This window comes from Carassius auratus, chromosome 16, assembly GCF_003368295.1.
Source record: "Carassius auratus strain Wakin chromosome 16, ASM336829v1, whole genome shotgun sequence".
Lineage (NCBI taxonomy): Eukaryota > Metazoa > Chordata > Actinopteri > Cypriniformes > Cyprinidae > Carassius > Carassius auratus.
In genome coordinates this window covers 1,513,584-1,540,247 of record NC_039258.1, presented here as the reverse complement: position 1 = coordinate 1,540,247, position 26,664 = coordinate 1,513,584, and the positions used below count along the sequence as shown (strand labels likewise).

The following is a 26,664-nucleotide window of genomic DNA, read 5'->3' as shown; positions in this document are numbered from 1 at the left end:
AATTTATTCATAAAAAAAAAAGACTTCATTTCTAAGGATTTTTTTCTTATTTTGCATTACAGTGGAGCTTTACATACCCCTTGCAGAATATACAAAATGTTAATAACTGAAACAAAATCATGAAGAGGGATCATGAAAATTGCATGTTATTTTTGTATTTTATTTAGTACTGTCTTGAATAAGCTATTTCACATAACTGATGTTTATACTATATATATCAGATGTACATATACTCCACAAGACAAAATAATAACTGAATGAATTGACCCCATAAAAATGACACCATTCAAAAGTTTTCATACCCTTGAATCTTAATAGTGTGTGTAATTTCCCGGACGATCCATAACGGTTTTGTATATTTTGTGGTAGTTGTTCATGAGTCCCATGTTGGTTTTGAGCAGTTCAACTGCCTGCTGTTCTTCAGAAAAATCCTCCAGCTCCTGCACATTCTTTGGTTTTCCAGCATCTTTTATATATTTGAACCTTTTCTTCACACAATGCATTGTTCTTGAGCATCAGCACGTTTTAACCTTTTGTAATAGTAATGCATGAGTCCCTCAATTGTCCTCCGTGTTAAAAGGCGGATCTCAAAATCATAGTCCCTCATATAAACATACTCAAGAAGGAAAATTAGTTAAGAGATTGTTTTCTGGAAAAAGAAATCTAAATCAAGTAGGCTTATGTTTAAAACAAGAAAAATATCTAAAAATAAGAAAAATAACTTCGAGTTAACAAGATTATGTTTGATCCCATTTGCAGATTTTTTTTCTTATCTTAAGCATAAACTCAAACCCTTTTTTCAGAAAAAAAGACTCAGTGTGTTAGATAATTTTTAAAAGTAGTTTTTCTTTTAAATTAAATTACAAATACAAATATCTAAATATTCTTAAATCAAAATACCTCAGAAGCAAACAATTTAATCTAATAAATTTTGTTTTCTGATTTTTTTATTTTATTTTTATTATTATATAAGTTTATGCTTAAACATAAAAAATAAAATCAAATTTATTTTGCAGTGTAAAAACGCAAATTGCTTATGAAGTGTGAAGGCTGTGAAACAAGAAAGAGAAAATAAGCAGCATCCTATTATAAACATGAAAATTTATCAAGTGCTTGTTGACAACATCACAAGCTCCATCCAGTTTCCACCATGTGCTCGGATGAGGCTGTTAAAACCTGTGTCTGTGATCTTCCTAAAAGACCTTTTGGGTCATCTGAGGCAGAAAATGTTTTGAAGAGCCCTTTCTGTGTATGTTTCAGGTGGGGGAAATGTTATGAAGTGGAAACATCCGATGTGGGTGGAAGATGCACATAAATGGCACAGCAATGCTTTGGGAAAATGTAGTCAGAAAATGTTGCACTTCACATTAAGTACTGCAAAGAGAGCAGACGGCTGTATTAATGTAATTCTGAAGATTATTGTCCCAAGACTACAATTGTAATGCACCAACAATATGCCATTAATTTGAGAAAATCTGTAAATACTGTAATAATGTCACTTGAAATTACGACATGCATGCCTCACAGAGAATATCTATCTAGAGATATCTTTTTCCAATTACTACACTGATAAAACACAATTCTAAGTCATACGTTAATTTGAAATTGAGTTTTTTTGTGCACAGATCAGTCTGATATATCAATATCATCTTCTAATTTACAGTCTAAGATGGAACCAGTTATGGGTCAGTGACGTGACACTCATTTTATATGTTCAGATAAAAATGCTAATCACGCTGGAAATGACTTGAAAACATTTCTTCTATGATTAACCTTTTCAAAATTTCAGTTTGATGTTTTTTGAGGGACAAAGTCAAAATGTCTAGGTAGATTATCCATCTTGAGAAATAAAAAAGCTATAAATAAATATATTTAAAGAATCTAATTAAAAGGCTGAGACTCTTAGGAAGAATTTGATTAAATTTTTAAGTAGTGTAATAAGTACTTCTACATTCCATTTTTTTGAGCTTTTTTAAAAAGAACAAGAACTTATAAAAATGACGAACACAACCAAAACAACTAAGATAAAAAAACAATTTATATCAACAAATATAAATATCAAATAAAATGTAATTCAAAATATTAATAAAAAAACTATAAAAGCATCTCAATGATAGTTACACCACTTTTTAGAGTCATTAAAACAGTTTCAACAAATAACAACAAATTCTGTTAACAAAAATCTTCCTGTTTTCAGAATGACATTTAGTCCTTCAAGTAGATGATCTTACCTGATAAATGCCAAGGAAATGACATAATCAGGGTGAACCGTGATGAACCAATCGCAGTCCTTGCTGTGTGGGTACGGATGGGGGAAATTCGGTGACAGAATGAATCCAGATGAGCCTGTAATGTTTCCACCACAAGGAGCTGGAAGAGATTATTATTATTATTATTTTTTGTTAGAGTTAATAAAGTATATGACATTTTTCTTCCCAGTAGTGCGCGAGCGCTGCTGCTTTATCTCAAAATGTCTAGATATCACATGCATAAATAACCATGTTGGCTAATATCTCATTCAATGAATATCTATGATTAAAATTCAAAGCACATAATTAATATTCATGAGCAAAGCTGATAAGTTCCCACCCCCCACCGTTTAAATCATAGCTAAGCTCCTGCTCTGCCTTTAAACCGGACTGACCTTTAAAATGCCTAAATGTGACTCAAACTTAAAGGCAGTTGAAAGAAAATAGGTTTCACAGACTCCTGGTATCCAGGAAATAAATGCAGTTCCCTAGAAGCATTTATAATGGGAAGTCTTTACCCCAGTTTCCCACAACCCAGAAGTTTAAGCGCTGACTGGGCATGTGATCAGAAATTTCCATCAAAGAGATTTATTATTCCAGGCCTTTTATAAAAGGTGATTCGAGTAATTTCGGCTAGTTATTTTAGACATTTCGTCAGAGCTGACAAGTGTGAAATGAGAGGCCGCCGTGTTTTACAGGCCTCAGATGGCATCGCTGCAATTTGAATAAATCTCACCGATACATGTAGGAGGACTGGGCTGCCAGTAGAATCTGTTGTCCACCTGAATGCAGGTGATCCTGGGCTCGCCTTGCAGATCGTAGCCCGGATCACACATGAAGGTCACCGTGTCGCCAGGCTCTTTGCCCTCTCCACTGCGGCTGCCGTTCATGGGCGTCCCCGGGTCCCTGCAGGCGGTCGCCACTGAACCTGCAAAATGAGAACGGTGACCAGCTGTGCTCACTTTTCACTTACCAGGATATCTCCGCAGGAGGTAGCATTTCCCGCTCGGAAATGAGGTTGCGTGGCCTCAGTAGCGAACAATGGCTCACTGGGAGCTCGTCTGAGCTGAACACTGTCTAACACGGGTGTGGAATAAGACTGAGCTACTGTACTGCAAAATCACTTGCTAATAGATCTTTAAAGCCTCTTTATGTATTTACTTTGAATAGGCTTTTACTTTCTTCAGGCAGAGGAAGCATTATTCTGGCAAAGCACCTTTTTAGGCAATTACATTCAAAGTGTCTCATGCAAAAAGTAAAATGCAGTAAACATATATATATATCTTAGCTGCACTGTTTTTCCCTAATTGAACACAAGGAATATACCCTACCATTCAAAAGTCTGGGAGCATTTAATTTCATACAGTATGTTATTTTTATTGAAACTATTTTTGCACAAACGAATCAAAGTTTTGAATCGATTCATTGAAATTATGTGTTTAGAGTGATTCCTGAAAGATGAATCAAACTCTAGTTTCCAGCACAGGCAGCTGTAATCATTACACACACCATTACTGTGATATTAAATTAATAGTTTGAAAATTATGGAACATTTATTAATGCCATCCTCTTCTACTAAAAATGTTTCACCATTCATCTAAAAGGCTTCATTACTGTAGCTAATTTAATTTTACTTGATACTAGAACTGTGTACTTGTTTGAGAAAAGTACTTACTAGAGAAGTCAATGGCGAATCCAGATTTGCTGATGTAGAAGTCTGTCTCGAACTGGATGGTGACCACGTTGAGAGTGCTGTGGATGCCGTCGGGCAACAGCGAACCACTCACTTCCTTCAGAGCCATCTCGTTTTCCGGACGCCCGTCCCAAACCTTCAGGATATCATGCGATGCCTCCGTGTCAAAAGCCAAGAACTGCAGACTAAAAAAGACATTTAATTTAAAACCGGATTTACACTGCAATTACTACAATTCCCATTTACCAATAATTAATTAACATTTCACAACATCTGCCATGATGTTTTCAAAGAATGTTGGTGACCAAACAGTTGCTGGTCCACATTGACTTCCGTAGTAGTTTTTATTTATTTATTTTTATTTTATTTACTATGGAAGTCAATGGGAACAGGCACCAGTTTGGTCACCAACATTCGTCAAAATATTTTCTTTTACGTTCAATGGAAAAAACAGTATTTTTAAAGCACATAAATACATTTAAAAGTTGTTGAAAACTGTTAATGGTGAACTGTCTTCTTTTTTTTTTTGTCATACTAGCATCAACAAATAAGCAGAACATTTATAAAAAAAAAAAAAGCAACAAAATCAATATGCCACGTGATTCTTCATATCGATTACTGAAATAAATTTAGTTTTAATTGATAATTTTATAGATACATTTTAATATCATGTATATAGTAGTATGTATTAATAATTTTTAATTGGGCTTTTGTTTTTATCTTAGGTTTTCATCCTAATTTTTGTATATGTGCTTTTGAGTTTTGACATTTGTATTTTTATTCATATATTAACATATTAACTTATTTTAATTTTAGTCATTTCTGTACTTCAGCAAACAATATTTCTGATGCTGTCAAGCTACAAAAAAGCACCATAAAAGAAACTAATATGGCAGTTTGAAAACGTTGTTATTCTGCTGCATGCTAGTATGCCAAAAAAATTAATAAAATGACACACTTTACCTTTATTGGAGCTGAGCTAATATGAACTAACAACTGACAGTTGTGTTTGTATTTACTGCAGTATTAACTAACGTTAATGCATTGACTAACATGAATAAATGGGACTGTAATTTAAAGTGTTACCAATAATGATTTAAAGCAGACTTTCAATTATTTATTTACTGAGAAAGCTTGTCCCTCATGCAGCACCGTAAACAGGTCAAAGACCTCAATCATAATCAAATAAGATGACATTTTCCAGCACGTAGAGGTAGATAAACTTCACTTGAGGTCAGAGTCAATGCAATCTGTTTAACATTAATAAGCTTGACTCTCTCCTGTGCAATTCCTCAAATGAAGGCTCTCTAAATACTCATTATGGCTTTCAGCAATCTGTGCTTCAATATCACCAAGACACTGACAGTATGCATCAGGCTAAATATTAATTAATCTTTCGCCAGGGACTTAATGAGCTGCGTTAATAATCAGTCACCTGACAGTGTTGCCGGAGTCCACCTCGATGGTCCATGTGCAGCGGAGGTTGTTGTCATACGGAAACGGGTATCCGGGAGACAGTATCCGTCCGGATGACTCACCTTTAAAACTTCCCCCACACTCCGCTACAATAGATCAAAACAAGAAGTTATTGCGCTGTCACCTCCCACCCACGAAGATGATGTATTCAGTCAGAGCTTGCTTTCTGCTGTTAATGATGAGCTCTGCAGAGACTCGAGCCGCTGCTGGATCAGACATGACCACGCCGCCCCCTCACCGTCCCAACGTGGCCGTTCAACAATGGGCCGTAATTATGCATGCACAAGACGCCACTTTTAACTACGTTGCTTGTGCATGTCATTAATTAAACGTTAAAACTCTGTCCACGTTATTTATGAGCTCGGCCTTGCATGAAAAGCTGTGGACCGCTGCATATATCACAAAAATAAAGGAAGTATTATCATATTCATTACGGCGTTCTGAGACACAATATATGCACTACATCACTCATTAAAGCACTTGTTTCTGTAGCACATTATGGATTAGCATGAGCAACCGCTCTTCTCATAAGCGAACAGGTTTCCTCATGACAAAGAAACTAGTGTCATTACAATGGTAATGTAATGAACGCAGAGAAGGCCCAGACAAACACTCGAGAAAAAGACAGCCGCCCCTAAAGATTATTATGTCTGATATATTTTCAACGGCCCCTTTAGAGCTGGAGTGTGTTTTTCTCTCTCTTTTTTTATACTTTCATTAATTCAAGTTCAATATGCAGAGACAACTAAGTAGACCATTCTTAAACTGATTCCCCTGAATAGTGTGAACATAAAATCAAAACAGTGCTCTTTTTACTTTAGCACCATTAGTGTAAAGCAACACTTTGAATCAACCAATCGCGTGAGATTTGGGCGGGACTTCGCGTTAGTTCAACCTATGGAAAATCAGGCGGAGGGTTTGAGAAACCTGTTAGTGAACAGTCAATATTTTTGCAATTCCTTTTTTAAATTAGTTTGTTTAACTACATGATCATTTTAAATAAAATGTGTGAAACGCATAAAAAAGCAGATATTAGGGTGAATAAATTATGACAAAAATATCATTTTGGGTGAACTAGAAATATGATTTACCTCAAAATTCTACATATTAGCAAATTTGGTAAAAGTACAACAAAAGGTGTACATACAGTATTAGTACTTTTTGAAAGAGTTCACCCCAATTACATGTTTTGTAAATTTGTATATGATGTGTTAAAAAATGCATCTTGAAAAAAAAGGCATGTACAGTAATTTGTCAGCAATCCACATAAAACAATAACCAGGTTGTGACACTGCATACTAGCATTACCAATGAAGCCTGAATAATGCATGTAAAATAATGCAGCATGAAAGTCCACAAAGTCTTGGTTATGATATTACTATATTTGGTTCAAACATGCATGTGACCTCTAACCCAGAGTATGAGCAAAAGTAACAGCAACACAGGACACCTTAGCACACCTTATCAACCACCAAGCAACATCTTGGCAAGCACTCAAGCAACTTAAAACCCCTTAATAGAACCCCTTAGCAACCACTCCTAAACCCCTTGCATTATATATTCTCAGATTGTGCATGCTGGAAATACTACTTTATTTTTACCCATACAACAATAAGGTCTCTAAAAACCCAGACAGAATTATTAAAAAAATCTATCTTGACAGAAATAACAGCAGAAAGTGATGTGTATGATGAACAGCTACCTGCTTAATTAAGGAAAAATACTAGAACCTAGATAATGTATATTTTATACTGCATTTTATAATTGCATGTGATCTGTTTTGTGAAGAGGGAAAGTAGCTTTATAAAGTGAGGCATTTATCAGCTAGCTTTTGCATGAAATATTTAGCACAGCCTCAGTGTGCACCATTTTGATGTCTAAATTCCCAAGGGGCTGTCATAAGAGCAAGCAGACCCCCGAGGCAAGCTTCCAGCATCTGCTCACCGGATACAGTCTAGAGAAGAGATAGCATGGCTACTTCATCCTGACTGCTCTATTCTTCATCAGTTTCATCATACAAAAGGCAAGTGCATGCTGGACTCATTAATATTGATGACTGTATGAGACCAATCAACTTACGTGAAGTTCTTTTATCGTTTGCATGGGATTGAAGCATTTTGAGGCTGAGATTTTTTTTCTTTGCTCTACCTGTGCTGACAGCTACCTTCTAACGGGGGGCTTCTTTAGTGAAATTAAATTATAAGCGACTGATTTAGAAACAAAAAAAGAGAAATTAAAGACAATTCCCTTTTGAAAAAAACAATTATACATATATACATATATATATATATATATATATATATATATATATATAGAGAGAGAGAGAGAGAGAGAGAGAGAGAGAGAGAGAGAGAGAGAGAGAGAGAGAGAGAGAGAGAGAGAGAGAGAGATGTGAGTTTAAATCACAGAATTCTGACTTACGTTTCAAAATCAATATATAAAATTCTGTAAAATAAATAATAAAAATAAAAAAATATATTCACAATTCTGATGACTTCTCTCATTGTGAGATATAAACTTGAAATGGCTAGTTATAAAGTGCAATTCTTAAGGGAAAAAGTACGCTCACAATTCTGACTATTTTTTATAATTGCAAGTTCATATCTCAAAATTCTGACTTTGTAACTTGTAACTGTGTTATAAACTCAGAATTGCAAGAACTTGCATTTCTGAGAAAAAAAAGCAACAAGGTTTATATTAGTTAATGTAGCATAAATTTAAATTCTATTTACTTTAGTTTATATCTTACAAATCTATCAGTACAACTCACATTTTTGGGTTAATACCACAAAATTCTGAGGAAAAAAAAGTCAGAATTATGAGAAAAGTAAAAAAAAAAAAAAAAATTGATTGATTGATTGATTTTATTCAGTGGAGGAAACAAGCTTCCATAGTTCACACTATCTAATAAATAAATAAATAATAATTTCTAGATCTGATAGGGTATAATACTAATATGCACAACCTGTGTATTGTTGTATATTTGGGCAACTGACAAATAATATGCATTTTTATCAACATATAATCAAAAAAGTTATACATAAGAAAATATGTTTTTATGTGCTATATCTGGTTTTAACTTTTTGAAGTTAAGGGTATAAATAATCCATGTGGTCTCTCAATTAATTTGGGGTCATAAAAACAGCATGCTGGATAATTAAGAATTTATACAAGAATAAAATCATGTCAGCTGAGGGTAGAGCAGCTCATACAGCCATGCTTAATGAGTATAAAAGTACCAAAAACATACTTGTACTGATAACCAGCAAACAATATGCTTTAACTGCCTAAAGCCTTGCAGAGAAATCTAGTGGAAGAGTTGTAAACAGTAATTTAATGCGATTAACAGGTTGAGAAGTTAGAGCTTCTCAGATGTCTACAATCATGCAGCTGGTGGCCGAATCGCCATCCTGGACAACATCCCATTCTGGGAAGCAGCAAACAGCATCCAAAACACAACATATGCTGGTCTTTTCAAAATGGTAATTATAAATATTCACTCTCCAAATGAGTATGTACTCAAAAAACATTTTCCCCCTGAGTATTTCATGTTTGCACTGTATAAATCTCAAGGCTACGTGAGCAAGAGATTATCTAGTCATTAACAGTACAAGCTCTTACAAGCACATTAAGCTCAGGATTTGAGCAATGAACCAATCTCTGATTAACAATGCAAATGAATCCTTGAACAGCAAAATACAAACAACCAGTAAACATCAAAGATTGTATTGTTTTGCAGTTCTCGACTGACCAAATAATCACGCGACACTAAGATGAATTTGTGCATGTTAACAGTCAACAAGAAATCAATGTTGCAACCAACATGCTTAATAAACTTTCCTTTTCCACAATTAATTTGAAGTGAATCACATTTTTAAGGGCCTAAACATTAATTCCCAATTTCTATAAAATACAACATGATTTGCATGTTAACAGTCAACAACAACAAAAAAATTCATTTATAATCTACATCTTGAATTAAATACTTCTGAATTATAAAAAAAAAAAAAAAAAAAAAAAAATTATATATATATATATATATATATATATATATATATATATATATATATATATATATATACAGTATATATATATATATATATATATATATATATATATATATATATATATATATATTCCAAAATATTTATATATTTATAAATACAATTTTAATATTTAAAAATAACATTTATATACTTATATATAAATATATAAAATTTTTCAACATACATTAGTCTGTAAAATTTAATTATTACAAAAAATGCTGTGAAAACTGTTACTTGATGTTAACTAATTGTAAAACATAACCATGGTTTACTTAAAGTCGTCTATGTACAGTAAAACGGGATAAAAGAAAGTCCTTAAAATCAGAAAAATGACATCAGCTTTAGTCTTGTGTTTACGTGAAGCAGTCATACAAGGTGAACAAAACAGGACAATTACACAAATCCTCACAATGCACAGGGATCAAAGTTTAATTGGGTAAAACGTGTAAGATGGTGAAGGACTAAAAGCAGGCTGTAAACACATTAAACATGGAGCTGCCATTGCGGGACGCGTGGCAGCCACATTCTCGCAGATCAATTATTCACAACAAAAACGTGCAAGGTATTTGTAGACACACAACGAACACAGCTGCAACTGCAATTAAGTGGAATCCATGTAAAGATAAATGCTCAGGATTAAGGATGCACATGCCAGTGACAAAACACTAGCTTACTACTTATTGAGTACTGTACATATGGTACAATGCATGCTATTTAAACAGTATGTAATAAAAATGCATTGCTGCATATATATATATATATACGCACTGCAGAAAAGGTAGTAAGGTATTCTGAACGCAGCTGATGTCTCGTCCTGCTGCATGTAAAGGGTTGCAATGGATTACCTATGCATGAGGGGAGGGGGTGGTCCCACGTCCGTCTCTCGCCCGTCATACATCTCAATATGCTGCTGCCATGGAGACTGTAGCCAGGATCACAGCGATACGTGACCACGCTGCCAGCAAAGTGGCCTTGGTCGCTGACTTTGGATCCAAATTGAGGCACACCGGGTTCGTCACAATGAGAGAGTTCAAAACCTGGAGGAGAAAAGCGTGTGAAAGAGGAACATCAGTGGGTGTTTTAAGTGCTCCCAGGAGGTGGTTTTATTTTTATTTTTTCTAGATTTCAAGATTATTGCAATATGAAGGTCACATTAAAACATCTTTTAAAACTTCTTGCTTGGAAACATCTCACAATGCCTTCATTTTTTTCAGCTACTATTTATTTATTTTTTACTCATCTCTGTCCAGTACTTTTAATCTTAAAATCTTAAAATTCCTATGAAAACTCCTTGTATTATTTAGTATTATTTTAGTATCACTGACAGTTTCTATATATATATATATATAAAATTCTAAATATTAACTATCAGTAGTACATTTAGTAGTACATTTTTGTAATTGCATTGCGTTTCTTGTCATTTTTTACTCGCATTTACTGTTATTTTGATTGTTTTATTACTTCAATTAATAAAAAACAAGAAATGTTGTTATTAATAGTTATTAATCTGCATTCATTGGTTTATTTATATAGTTATTTTAATACTTCAAGTAATAAAAACAAGATGTAAAAAATAACATGTTACAGATTTTTTTAATATATATTAAACCATTATTTATAATATTAATATTAAACATTTCAATATTTATTGAATCAAAATACTGTATTATTTATTATTTTCCAAAAACGTCTCACTTTGAAAATTTCCATCACACAGCAATTTATTCAAATGTGCTTGTACTATGTTATCAATGAGATTAAAGTACACCAAGTAAAAATCTAACATAAAATACAAACATCTAAAAATATATATACATTATTTAGGATAGTATTTACATAAACATTTAGTAGGATGCATAAAAAGCAAGCATAAAACTAATTATGCTTAAATGCCAAAAAAAAAGAAAAGAAAAAAAGAATAGTGTCTATTCCACCACAAAATGTTTTCAGACATCAGGAAGGAAAAAAGACAAACCTAAATAAATTAGAGAGAGTGTGAAATGTGTGTTTCAAGAATATTTCTTTTCAAAACCTTAACACGATGAAAGGTGACCACAGTTGAAGAAAGGCCCAATCGACGTGTGAGAGACCACCCAACAATGTGTGGAATTACACCAAGCTGCTCGAGTCCAAAATACAGTACAAGACCAGACGTACTGTATGTGCATCCAAACATGCTTGCTGAGCATTTAATTTCAAAACTATGGGTATTAATATGAAGTCAGTCATTCCTAGTGCTACTGTATGAAACAGTCCACTCTACAGAATGTTTTTTCACTAGATGTTGGAACAAGGATGTAGGAATTCACTCATTCTGACAAACCAGCAGTACTGTATGTGTAAAGCTAAAAGAGCAAATCCTATTAAACAAAAGGGGTGCCCAGATACTTTTGAACATTTAATGTGTAAATAGAAATTCTAAAAGGATTTCAAAATAGTTTTTCTGCTTCACAACAATCATATCAATCATTTCAACCAAGTTAACCTCTGAAATCAACTGAACTTCAGAGCTGCAAAATTGTCCCCGAGTCTCCAAATGAAGTTTCCCACTCCCTCCTTTCCGATTTGTACAATTAAATTTTACAAGCAAACACAATTTCCTGTGTATTTTCTGTGTCATATGCAATTACAGTGAACGGGAGCACAAATAATATCATTCCAACCATTTAATCCTAATCAGATCTTAATGAGAGAATGATACAGCTAATTAATTCATTAAAACTAGGTGTGGGTGAAAGAATCACAATCCAAGCCCACCAGGAGTTACTCTCCCAGCAGACCGCCACACGGCGTTAGGAAATTCACTTTGAGTCTGCATAATCTAACCTTGTTATGCACATAAAACAAAGAAATAAATCCACAGCCATAATAATATTCACATTGATATGAACATGCAGCCTGATAATACTGCGAGACAATAACATGAGAAAAACTGTGCCTGCTAATTAAGACTTTACTAACAGGAGATGAAAATAAAGGGGATGTTATAGAGAGTTTTATTCAGCTCTAGATTCAAAAGTCTTGTGTGAACACTCATATCGAATCTGACAGCACTAGCAGAATTAATCAAGAGAATATTGCATTCATGTTATTGACACACAGTAAACTCAGAGAGTACAGTACTTTTGATCACTGGCATAAACTTCAACATGTACCAGCCCACCACTACATGTGAAGGTGGGCAGAGTAAGTTTAAGACAGACTTAACAACACTGCTTTTTATATCCATTACTGGCTAAAAGTTGGAAATCATAAAACAATAACAATAAAAATGCTTTTGAAACGTAAATATCGTATGTTCACCAGTATTGTATTAATTTGATTAAAATGTGGGGGGGGGGGGGGGGGCTCACTACATCTGAATTTACTGTATGCATTATATTTTATAAAACATATAATATTTAATGTGTGAAAGTGTAATATAATGTACTCTAATGCAATGCAATATAATATATTGTGATGCGATTTCACATTTTATTTTATGCATTATGTAATATTAAACATAATAATGTATGAAAGAGTTTTAATACATTTTGTTACTAGAAAAAAATATATAATGTAATATTTGGGCAAACTGTTCTAATATTTAATACGTTATTTGTTTTATTTTTTTATTTATTTTTTTATGCTGTTTGCTACAGGACATATAATATATATTATAATATAATAATCTGCTCAAATGATTCCTTAAGATATGTTTTTTACTTTATCATAATAAAAAAAAATGTATGCTGACTGTTACTGGAAAGGGCTTAAAATTTTCCTTTAAAAGATACATTGTTAAATTATATTTAATGTTTTTGATGCTATAGTTACTGGATTTTATATAATATTTTCTATTCTATTGTATTCTATTCTATTCTATTACATTACATTTTATATAAAAAATACACTAACTACAGATCCATTGATACATTGATACACAGATACAATATACATTGTTCAATAATATATAATGCTTGATGCTAGTTACTGAATATTTGATCATATTATATTTTCTATTATATATGATCTTATTTTATATAGTGAAATTGCGTGCAACTACGTATGATGAACTATTCCTTTAAAGGACACTTAGTTCTGAGTTCTCACTTTTTCTTTTTTAGCACAGCTAAGGTCAAACTCCAAATGCATGGGATGTAATTCAGCGTGTTATCAGTGCCAGATAGACAAATGAGAGGCTGTTAGTGCCACGCAGTAAATGAGCAAGTCCATCTGAACGCCTCCAGCGCTGGGCATTAGCAAGTCACTCCTCCATTGTCATAGAGCCGAAGCAGTGCTCAGTACCGCCGTTAACCTCATTCACAATCATGTTTCCCTCACACTGGGACGTTACCGTTACGCTACAACCCTGCTGCAGAGCCTTGCACGCTTTATGATTAGGTATCAAATAATATAGCACTGAGAACTGTGGTAGACACATTAGAAAACTTCTCATGAGAAAAGAAAAACCTATAATTTCAAACAAAGGAAATTAAGAGTCTCTGTGCTTTCTCAATGGCACTAATAATCCATGCATAAGATGCTGCTAATTCAAAGGGTTTCATTACAAAAGCAATAAACCGTGTGTGTGGTGCAGCCAGTGCTGGGAACAATTATTAAATTCAAGCTGGCAATGAAATGAAGATATTAATCCAGAAACGAAAATTAATTGAACTAATATATTCAGCTGTGAGGTGAGAGGTGGCTTATGACACAACGACTGAGAGTGAGCAATCTCATTCACAGCTGTAGGCATCCCTATGTAGAAATGTACACAAAGAGTCCAAAATGAATTTATTGTTACACATTGCCCATAAAACTGTATTTCATATTATTATTCCATATTAACATTTTGTGATGTGTGTGTGTGTGTATATATATATATATATATATATATATATATATATATATATATATATATATATATATATATATATATATAAGCTTTCTTACATGTTTGTAAATCACTTGTATTAACAAACCGTAACATTTTATTCACTTACCAAAGTCCATTTTTAATGATGATAGACATTTGGTGTATGTTCATTTCTGACTATTTTGTACGATATCAAATGTATCCTAAATGTAAACCTTTGTATGTACAATACCGTTCAAAAGTTTAGAGCTCGTAAGATTTATTTTGAAAGAAAGAAATTAATACTTCTATTCAGCAAGGATGCATTAAATCGACCAAAACTGACAGAAAAGACATTTATAATGATAAAATTATTTCAAATAAAATTGCTATTCATCAAAGGATCCTGAAAACAATGTTTCCATAAAAATATGAAGCAGCACAATTGTTTTCAACATTGATAATAATCAGAAATATTTCTTGAGCAGCAAATTACCATATTAGAATCATGTGACGCTGAAGACTAGAGCAATGATGCTGAAAATACAGCTTTGCATCACAGAAATAAATTACAGTTTAAAATACATACATATAGTAAACAACTATTCTTAACTAAAACAATATTTCAAAATATCACAATATTTTAATGTATGTTTGCTTAAAATAAATGCAGTCTTAGTGAGCACAAGAGACTTCTTTGAAAAAGAAAAAAAAAAATCATATGAAACCCAGAGTTTTGAATAAATCTCTAAGACCGTAAAAACGTTGGAACTTTTGGAAGGGTGCAGGAGTTCAGCGCTCAGACACATTCCCAGAGCGGACTCTCATTTATCAGTAAATTATGGCGAAGCATTGTCCGGGAAAAGCCTTTTTAATTGCAACTTCATGAAATCCAGATGGGACTAATAAAAGTACAGTCATTTTCAGTCTTGGTAGGACTGAATTTAATTATCATCAAAGCTCATCAAGTCTGAAATATTAGTGAAACGCTGTTGATGTTACTCGTCCCACTCGATTACTGCTTCTGTTAGCTTGTGGGCGACACTAGACTAGTTCCAGGAGTTTCTGAGCTCTTAACAAAAATATTAACACTCCAAATGAACTCAGCTCAATTGATGTCTGCAGCAAGTGCCTAATGAACGCAGGTTGAGTTTAATAATAAAAGCTATACCACGGAGGCAGCTTGCGAAGGGCTACTTAAATCATGCAATCTAAGACTGACAGATTAAAAAGACAGGAAGTTTCTACAAGCAGTGTGGAAGAAAGTAAGAGAATGAGAAGACTTACTGGTGTAAACCAGCTTAAAACCCTCGGCCGTATCGTCTTGATCAGAATAAAACTCCAGCCACAGGTGATTTGACGTGCTGGTCAACGACTGACCCAACAAAGAGGACCCAGAGAAACCTCCCAGAACTTCTGCCGTGTTGTCTGGACCATCATACAACTGGGAAAACAGACCAGAAAAGTCTATAGAGCTTCTCAACTAATGAAATACGCTCTAAGAACGTTTGAGTAATGTTATGAAAACGTTATTTTTTTAATCTTCTCAGAAATCCATTTTTTTAACGTTTAAAAACATTTTATCTTGGTTATGGTATTGTAACATTTTCATCATTCTCCAAACATTATGGGAATGTTACTTTCAAATGTTCTCTGAACCATCTTAAACAAATAGCAAAAACAAAACAAAACAGATAACATCAAAAAATGTTAGACGCTCAAATATAATGCCAGAAAAAAACGCTGGGTTTGCGTTAATGTAAGCAAACATCTTAAGCAGTAATATTGCAAATAGAAGAAAATTGCATAAAACAGTAGATTTTCAATTAAATTAAGGGTTTTTGGTAGTTTTTAGAATCAACTGAATGTGTGTTGCACACTTGTACAAACTGGCAAAGGGTGTATAGGTAATATTTACTTTGAGAACGTCGCCTTGAGCCAGATTAAAGGTGCTAGCTGTGATGTTGATTCCTTTTCCTGCTTGTACTTGAATGTTGTAGATGCACTCGTGGTTGTTCTCATAATTGTGGGGGTAGTTTGGGGACAACAGGACACCGGCATTCTTGGAAACAGTTGAGCCGCACTCGGCTACGGACAATGGGGAACCGTAGTGACATAGTAGAAAAGCAATGCGGAAAAAGTGTAAATTTGGAGAAATAAAGGAAAAAGCAAAAATTTAGGTATCCAGAAAGACAACATGTCATCAAAACATGCATTAGATAAAAATAATAAAAAAATTGGTCACTCATTAGTTGCATTAGAGTCAGTACTGTATCAATGCAGTGCGCTCAACTTATGAGGAAAAATCATCCACAGTTTTTTTTATGGTTCATTATTTGATTACTCTGACAAAGGGTAAGAAATTGTACTCAAAATTGGATTTGAGAAAAAGTCAATAAATAATCACATTTATTTACATAACTAGATGCCGATCAATTAATTAAACATGAAACGTGTTGCACTGTATAATACCATTACCATCTAAAATGTTAATCAATACATACTGTATGCTATTGAAGCACTATTTTAGTAAGTAGTATTACTTACAAGTAGACAATAAATACACTCTAAAAATGATTTCTCAAAGTTGTAAATTAAACAAAGATCTGAGTACATTTTACAAGAAAACACTATTTCAGTCTAAGAAAAGAATAAAATTAATTTTAAATGCCAAATAACCATTCACTTCCAAAACTAGATGCAAATCACTATATTAAACATAAAATGTATTTGCATTTTATAACAATTAGGATAACACCATGTAAAATGCATGCTTTTCAAAGTACATTTAAAACATTTTTTTTTTCGAAGATTATTGGAGTACTTTTCACTATAAAATAAAATTGCAATCTTTCTACTTCAGAATTTCACATCTTTTGCAATTTTCTTGTAATTATTTGAAATTATTTGAAATTTGAGTGAAAATTGTTTTACGTAAATTTATTTTTAAGTCTATAAAATGTGGCATACAGCATGCTTTGAATAGTACACTACTAATCCATTAAGAACATTCAGTACAGCTCAATAGCCTACTGTCGTTGAGCTCGAATGCAACCATTGAGACTTGTCAAACTCTGGACGTCCAAGCGAATGAGAGCAGCTGACCACGTACCCACACACCTTGGCAGAGGTGTACTCCATATGCGGCGCCCACCACCCAGGCAAGTGATTTCTCGAGCCCCCTGCAGACGGTAACCAAGGTCACAGGAGAACGTCAGGGTGTCGCCGATGCCAAATCTGCCACCGCTGTGCCTGCCAAACTGGGGCACACCAGGGTCCTCACATGGCTCCAAATCATATTCTGAATGAAACAAACAGGCAGAAAGTTTAGCGGGAAACTTTCCTGGATGACCTCATTGGCTGGTGCATTATGCTATACCTTATTGTATGCTAAAACTTATTGTAATACAGCTTTGCAGGATGTGACAAACAATTCATGTAAACTGTAAAAACCAAAGGAATAACTAAAGGAATTAATCTGAAACCTAGTGAGCTGCTGACGTAGGCAGCATTTTTAAAGAATATTCACACAGAAGTTAATATGCACATAAAATTTCCACATCCTCAGGCCATCCAAGATGTAGACGTGTTTGTTTCTTTATGGAAGAGATTTAGAGAAATATAGCATTACAGCACATTCATCAATGGATCCTCTGCAGAGAATGGGTGCCATCAGAATAAGAGTCCAAACAGCTGATAAATATATAATATACAATAATCCACACAATTCCAGTCCAGAGTCTTCTATCCATAATATTGCTTTCATCAGTGAAAAATGAAAAAGTGAAATCTGCACAGATAAAGCACATTTTACAAACAAAAGCAGTCCAAACCTGTTTTAAACAAATATGTTGTTGAATTTTGAGGTGAGGACAACTTCTTCACTGGAGGAAGCATTATCATGGATTATGGATATTTTAGTCAGACAGTTTATTGTCAAAACTTCTTAATGATGGAGTTGTTTCTTTCAAACACACAGCTTTTTCACTTCACAAGATGTTAACTGATAGACTGGAGTGGTGTGGATTACTTGTGAATTATTGTGATTTTCTTCTTTGCTGTTTGGACTCTGATTCTGACGGCACCCATTCACCGCAGAGGATCCATTGGTGAGCAAGTGATGTAATGCTACATTTCTCCAAACCTGTTCTGATAAACAAACAAACTAATCTACATCTTGGATAACATGCGTAAATGTTCAGCAAATTGTCCTTTTTGGATGAACTGTCCCTTTAAGAATCACTGATGCGTTGTAGATACTCAGTAAGCAGCTTAAAAAAAATAAAAAATAAGTTTGTATATTTTTCTGTACTCTGGTTTTGTGCTTAAAGGGATGCAATATGAGCTTATTAACTTTCTAATGTCCCATTCTATTGGAAGTGTTTTCAAGACATCTTTGCCTGAGGAGTGCTAATTACTGTATTTGGCAGAAGAACTGCCACAGTAATTGTTTTTAAAATGATTGATTTTTGCTTTATTTTAGCATGGCACTTCAGGTTTGATCTTTTGAACCAATGTCTCGTTTAACATCACATCATGATTCACAGAGTAAACCGAGAGTGAACATTTACCCTTGGTTATCTACAAACACTCAAACAATCAATTAGAGCTATGATAGAAACAGTGTGAATCATTTCCACATATGTAAATGATATGCAGAAACGGTTAGCATACGACCGCAGCTGTGGTTTCAATTAGATCCTGGCGCTCGGTAAAGAGGAGCAATGAGTTCAGATGTTTGATGGTCGGTGGCAATGACTTGAATTGCTTGTTTGTCACTTTTGCTTCCTCTGTGCTCTAATATCAAATGTTCCTATCTATTTAGAAACACGATGTGTTCTGCATGTGAAAGCTTCCACCTTGTCGCTCTGTGCTGTATAGAAAATTGAATAGATTTCATAATATGTAAAAAAAAAAAAAAATCTTGCAACATTAATGCTGGAATGTTAATGGTGGACATCTTTTGTCTGCAGTTTCACGCCTGATATTTTTCACATTATGCATGATAGCTTGTGTCAATCCCATCAATATTCAGTACCAGAAAAAGGTCAACCGCGGTTTTCATTGGGGAATATATATTAGGCTAATACAGGAACTTGGCTTCTGGATAATTATATGGGTACTCATAACTCAAGTCCTTAATTAATGTATATGACGGCTCAGTAAACATGAGCCAAACCCTATGGGCTCTTCTCTCAACTTGGCTTTCTTTTAGAACAGCATGTTCTCTAACAATGTATCATGTTGACCTGAAAGAAATAGTTTAGCCAAATATAAAAAAAAAATCCATCTAGAAGGATGTTTTTTTTTTCTCTCCTGTAACCACTGTTGTTGTATATGCTGTTATAGTTTTGGTAATATTTTAAAGTTTTTTTTTATTTATTTTTTTGCACTTTCATTTAAACACACACATTTTTTTTTTTTTTTTTTTTTTTTGATGTATGGTTATTTATTTGTGTTTTGTACTTTATTGTATTTTATTATTTTTTTATTTTCTCTACATCCTTTATTTATTTATTTATTTATTTTACTTTATTGTAGGTTATTTAGTAAGAATTATTATAGTACTTCTAGTTAAAGCAAAATTGAGAACATTTTGTGAATTAATATTTTAATAAAAAAATATTTCAGTATTTAGGTAATGATAACAAAAAAAAGCTTGGAAATTAGTTGAATGGAAAATGAACCTTGTATATTCCTGGGAAACACACACTTACACACACACAAATAGGGGATTGTAATGACATGGGCAGAAAAAAAATGTTTTAGGATGAACTATGGCTGTTAAAAAAAAAATAAAATTAGGTAACCATTTCTTTAAAGCCTTTATGTACAATGCATTGTAAATGTATTCATTAAAGTTTAAAAAGTGATTATGTACTTTGTAATGCATTACATAATTTCATAAATAATTCTAAAAGTTAAAAAAGTTAAAATGCATTATAATATTATACTTTTTTTTTTAGTCATGTGTTTTAATGCATTATACTTTCTAAATGTGTAACAATGAATAAATAAATGTTATAACGTACTACGACTGTGGTTCTCATTATTCATGAGATTACTGAATGCATTATAAGGAGCATTACAAGGCATCATTTACACATTAAAACTACTACTAAATTTACTTTTATAATGCATTATATATATAAAGGCTTTAAGTAAAGTGTTAGCAAAAGTTACAGTAACCAGTCGTGAACGGGTATTTGGTGCAACTGCTTTAAAATACGGTTGGCTTCCTGGCGTTTTCTCGACTATGCGCTCGAATTTTGCTGTCAAATAGGTTTCTTTTCCACTTTTACGTCAAAAGGTGGATCAACTAATTCCATTAGACGGCAGCCCAGTTGAACCCAGTGCCCAGTGGGTATCTGGTGGTGACCGTGCAGCGCAGCAGGATGATCCAGTGGGGATCTGTGACTAATGAAAAACGCAGCCCAAAGCCAGCTCTAATATCAGCCAGCAGTTCACCGCTAGAGTCTGACAGGAAGACTGCCGGCTACACTGATAAGTCTCAGACTTTCAATAAGCCACTGAGAAGAAGCTCAAGCTGTTGCCAATTGATTACCTTTATCAATGTACAGAGCACCATCTAAGTCTAATTGCTGCTATGACTTTTCATAGAAACAGGCTTGTAGGCACTGATGACAACAGCGACTGCTCTCGTCCTAGAATAACCTTCGATATTATCCTCAGATTAAGATTCATTATTAGATCTTCTACTAAAGGATGGTAATGCCTATCACTCATTAAAGGAACAAAAAAAAATACTTATGTTAATGATTGCATCGTTAGCAAATTTTTAAGTAGTAAAGGGGTTTATCATTTCACAATTTAGGTACAAATGGTTATACAAACAATTTGCACAGAAAATTGTGAGGATCGGTGTTTATGTAACTTGCCACATTGAACTGATTACGTAAAATTATGTAGGAATGGTTTATGAATGATCTACAGAAAAAAAAAATCAATTTGCTTTGCTCAGAATAGCTGGCTCTGTTCGTAAATCGTTGCATCAAATTGAATGAAACAATTTACTCTAAATCGCGTGTATTTCAGATGCTTTTTATCAGAATGGTGTGTCCTCTAACAATGCATTACACTGACCTTAAAGGAATAGTTTAGTAATAAAAAGTCTTGCTTTGTTGTTGTTTTTCTTTCTTTTTTGGTGCCAAGTGAAATGGAAAAGAGCTGTGTAAAAATACTTTACATTTTTCCTTGATCAAACTAACATTCGGATGCACAGAAATTGCATAGTTTTTATTTCGGATTAACTATTTCTTATTTACAGTTATGCATTGGGGGAAGGGGTGTTGGTGCAAATGAAACGAATTGAAAATATATAAATGAATGAATGAACCATAAATTCAAATGGTATAGACTGTTTCTTTCACCTGAGAAAGAGATGTTGAAGCCCTGGAAGGAGATGGAAAAGTCTGAGATGAAGCGAAGTTGAGCCTTGAAGTTGCCATAGAGCCCGGCGTTGACTGGAGGGGGTCGTTGAGAACCGGTGAGACGGGCGAGGGGCCGCGCAAAACTGCCGTTCTCCGTCAGGAGCAGGTAATCATGGTGATCCTCCAGGTGAAACGCATGAAACGTGAACTGCACGCCTGAGAAGAGGAGACATCAGATTACGATTAACACCAATTATTTACGTCTACATCATGTAAAAAAAAAATGACTTGGAATCTAGGAAACAAATAAGTGGTAAGTGGAGAAATTATGGATGTATCTTTATAAATTAAGGATAAAGGTATCCATCTCATCAAATGCTTTAAACTAGTGAGCCCTTTTATACCTTTAATAACAAAGGTTACAATTAACAGCAGAGTGTAAAATATTAAATCAGTATTTATATTTAAATATAATAATTACCACTTACCTTTTTAAATAATAAAAAAAATAATGCAATCATAACTTGTTTTCTTTCCAGATTCATTTAAACATGCATTAACACATTACGAACCAGTAATGTAAAATATAATTCATATATAGGCTATACAGTGCATATATTTGGTGAAATGCTTTTCTGAATAGCTGGCCTGAGGTAAATGTAATGCTACATGACATTGTTCAGAAGCTGTTTTACTGACGTCTTTCCATAGTTGAAAAACTGAGCAAAGTAGTACTAATAAAGAGGAAGAGATGCTTGTATTCACTTGTGTTCCACAGCTATTCGAATTGATTTTGAAACAGAATTTGACAATTTTATTGTCATTATTGGATGGGAGGTGTGCTCTATAATGTCTAGTGAAGTTGTACTCTTGCATTGGCTCAAAGATCAATCTTGGTATTTAAGAATCAATGTCGATTCATTAAAACTAGAAGTTGTGCATCAAGTTTCACACATATTGTGTTTAAAATACCGCTGTATTTGTTTGGTGTTCAATAAAGGTGGATAGTAACAAAGTATACCTATTCCGTTACATTTACTTGAGTATATTTTTGGACGATTTGTACTTTTTAGAGTAGATTTAAAAGTGGGTACTTTATCTTCAGTACATAAAAAAAAAAGAACTGTACTTTTACCTTCACTACACTGCAACGTTCTTCTCATTACTTTATTTTAATGCAATACATGTTAAGAAATGCACAGTTTATTCCAAGCACGTTGTCTCTTTTTTCTGGGGCATGAGCGATGCCTTATTCATGAATGAATCCCTCTTTTGAGAGATTCTGTTAAAGGCCTTCATCAAACAAGCCGCAAAACAGAATTGCACAGAATTGGTTCACAAATCAGTTTGAATGATTTGTTTAGTTACCTGCAAGCACTGAAACATCTAAAGCGGTTTCTCATTCGTACCGGGAAAATTTAAGAAAGTAGTTTTTTCATTGGATACTTTTTTACTCCTACTCAAGTAATCATTAGGATTATTACATTTACTTTTACTTGAGTAATTCTTTCTAGAAATACTTTTACTTGAGTATCATTTTTGGCTAGTCTACCCACAAGTACATAAACGTCCATACTTGAATGTGTTCATGGACACCTAAGACAGATCTGATGTCAAAAGCGAGCCCTCGTCTTCTACTGACAGCACACGAAGAAATCTCCTGTGAACGTACCTTTGCCATGGCTGACCTCCAGAGTCCATGTGCAGTTTAATGAGTTAGGATAGAGCTCTGGGAAACCAGGAGAGAGGATGATGCCCTCTGGGCCCCGGACATCGCCTCCGCACAGAGCTGCAGTAAGACATGTGTGGAATCTTCAAAAAGATCTGAAACTTTACAGGAAGCACATATGCAACTGCTCTTCTATCACTTTTAGTGCTACGTCTTGAGCAGGAATTCTGTTGAGATAAGCAGAGTTCAGCTGAGGGAATTCAAAGAGCAGAGCAACCTTCACCGGAAGTAAAAATACCACTGAAAGGTTAACGAGAGTAATGGCAAACTCTTCTACTTTGAGCTACTTTCCACCTGCCATTGTCTGTAGAAAAGGTCACAACCGATTTACTTTGTCTCTGAAATGTTTTCTAAGAAAATGAGTGAGTGCTATTGTCCATGCAAAACTCTCTGCCGTGGTGCTAGGAGGTTATGGGTGATTGCATGAGCATTGATATGCCGTTTCAAAGTGGTGGCTCATTGGCTTGAGTTGGAAGAATCCAACAAGAGGTCTCAATGACATTCTTCTCCAATGCATGTCCATGCATTTATTTTCAAACAGTCCTGCATTTCTGATACTCTAATTGCACACAAAAAGTGAATGTACGTGTCACTGAGATGTCTATAAAACTATCATAAGCATGGGCTTGATTCCCAGGGAATGCATTAACACATAAAAAAAAAAAGGCTGCACACAAAAGGGTCTGCCAGATCTATAAATGATGTGTATAAATAACAATTCTGAGTAAACCATTTGTGAAAAGAAAAAGCAAAATCATTGTTGAAAACATTTATCCAAAATGATTGCAACTTTAGGTAAGAATGGTTCCATCAAATCACAATTTGGTTAAGAAGTGGTTTTCTGAATTTGCACAGACATTTGTGTTTGGAACGGGCCAATATTCATGTAAAACGTCACACTAAACTGAATACGGCAATTTATGTAAGAATGGTTTTACAAATGATTCACAATAGAAAATAATTCTGCTTTGTTTGGCTCTTTTTGTAAAATGGTGCATGGGTGCATTGAAATGAATGCGGCAATTTACATGAAATCTGTGCAGACTGCAGGTGAAAAAGGAAATAAACATGGGAATCCATGTACTCATTTAGACAAATGCTTACGGCAAAAAGTGTCTGCCAAATGCATAAATGATGCATAAATAATGTAAAAATTTAAAGTTCTTTATATTAATCACATTCTATTTCTGTTAAATATTTCAGATTTCTGTGCAAACGAGAGTTAATTTGGATACATTTTAAAACATATTTAAAACAAAGCTATATGTTTTGCTAACATCTGCCAAGGAATGTTGAAGTGATCACAAATATCCACATGCATCGGATAAACTTTTGGTGATATAAGTATGCAATCAGAAAATCTGAAACTCAGGGCTCATTTCTAATTGTGAACACAATCTGTCAATTGAAAGGCGACTCAAGGTGTCTCAACAAACCTTATCACAGGGTCTTCTACTAAACCAAAAGCTGAAATAGGCTGGTGGCATTATCCCAGCAGGGCTTAGGCTATTGATTGGGGCAAATATAGATCTTGAGCAATGGTCAAACCAAAGAAATACATTTTAGTCCCATGCTACAACTTGACGGAAAACAAGTAAAAGTCAGTGATAACATCATGAAATGGAACAGAAAATCTTTTGAAACCGATCTAACATTTTCAAATATTTTAAGTGCTTAATTGAAAATGCTTTGAAAATCGCATGATTTAGATTTATCTGCAAAATACTGGTGTATCCACTATTATTTTGATATTTTTACGATTATGTCCACAAAGAGACATAGGCCAGCAACCCAGTTCACATACTTTTACTACATACTAAAAGTATGTTGCACAAATCTCACACTGTTTGTACAGTATATACAGTCAAAGTGCATGTGACCGTTCACTCTCAGTTGATTAAAATGCATATTGCTTAGCATATTGCTAAGCTAACAATGCACAATGCTAATAAGTGGCACATAAATGTATTAGGTAAAATACATCACTTTTGACACGGTTAGTGTTATCTATATATTAATTGTCTTAAATAAATTTCAAGTACATTTACAAGAGTTCATCACAATGGATTTTGAATGAAGCTTTGAGCAAACTTTTTTTGCCTTAAAATGCCACAAAGTTTTGGAACAGAGCCACAATGTGCAAACTAGGATGCAGTCATAGTCAGTGATGTCCAAACGAACACCCGAACTTCAGAATTCGAGGAACGATGGCCGATTTCCTCAGCGACTTCACCTTTCATGATAATGAATGTCAGCGTCACTCCCCTTGAGATGATAAAAGAGTCTAGCGCCTCGGGCTCAACATCTGCCTAAATCTCTTTCCTTCTTCCCTCCGGCACTGTGAAGTACCCAAAATATTTCCTCCATATTCAGTTAATTCAGAATGACACAAAGTCATTAAAATTGAATACGCCAAATGGGCCAGACCTGCTAAGAGTGCCCTTTTGGAAACAAAAACATTTTACCAGAAGGATCAAGTAAACAAAAATGACCCTATTTACTTTCTTTATAAAGTTCCTACTGTTGTTCAAAAATAAAAATGCTTCGTCTACAACATCTTGCTTCAACAATCAAATGGCTACATTCTGGTAGAGATTCAGGTATCAATTCCTGACAGATAAAATCACAGTCCTACATTTTATTTCACTGAACTTCTCGTGTCATTCAGAAATGTCACATTACGCCAGCATAAAACAGGCTGCGGACAGCAGTTTCACTCTGACTTGCAGAAAGTCCTAGAAAAATAACAAATACCAGATTTCTTGACAGAGTCCAAAGCATCGGTCGAAATTCTGCCAGCAAACCAAACATCCCCAGTGAATTCTTCTGGTTTAAAATTCACTGACAAATTCACTTATGCTGACAATTAAGTCCAGCTGAATAGACCAAGTCCTTTGTTAGCTCTCACAGTGCCACAGCTGTTCATTAAAAAGACAAAACTTTGAGAAATCAACAGACTTTTTAAGAATAGAATATGAAGTTACACTCTGAGCTGAACCCTCTCTATATATAATGCATAGGAAAGTGAATCATTTACGATTCCAGTTCGTTAATGACTCGATTAATTATTCTTCTGACACTATTGAAAACAAAACTAATACAACTTTAGCAACATACTTGTTGTGCATCTTTAAATACACTGTTATACAAATAACCAGTCAGCAATTACACTGATTTAAGATTCAAGAGAACTGGGTTTATTTGGAACTGATCTTTCCTGCCGTCAGAGAAAATACATTTTAG

General features: G+C 34.0%; 1 protein-coding gene across 2 annotated transcripts in view; it reads right to left on the bottom strand.

Annotated features, from left to right (window-relative positions):
- Positions 1 to 26,664, bottom strand: part of LOC113115693 (CUB and sushi domain-containing protein 3) — a 236,530-nt gene that overhangs the window by 118,604 nt on the left and 91,262 nt on the right. For both annotated transcript variants that reach the window (XM_026283241.1, XM_026283242.1), the window contains exons 19-28: positions 23,365 to 23,481; positions 21,693 to 21,908; positions 17,414 to 17,602; positions 16,220 to 16,389; positions 15,589 to 15,745; positions 10,310 to 10,501; positions 5,378 to 5,504; positions 3,925 to 4,127; positions 2,986 to 3,177; positions 2,232 to 2,370 (exon numbers count right to left, since the gene is read on the bottom strand). In XM_026283241.1, coding sequence (XP_026139026.1) covers positions 2,232 to 2,370; positions 2,986 to 3,177; positions 3,925 to 4,127; positions 5,378 to 5,504; positions 10,310 to 10,501; positions 15,589 to 15,745; positions 16,220 to 16,389; positions 17,414 to 17,602; positions 21,693 to 21,908; positions 23,365 to 23,481 — 1,702 coding nt within the window. The remainder of the gene's footprint in view (positions 1 to 2,231; positions 2,371 to 2,985; positions 3,178 to 3,924; positions 4,128 to 5,377; positions 5,505 to 10,309; positions 10,502 to 15,588; positions 15,746 to 16,219; positions 16,390 to 17,413; positions 17,603 to 21,692; positions 21,909 to 23,364; positions 23,482 to 26,664) is intronic.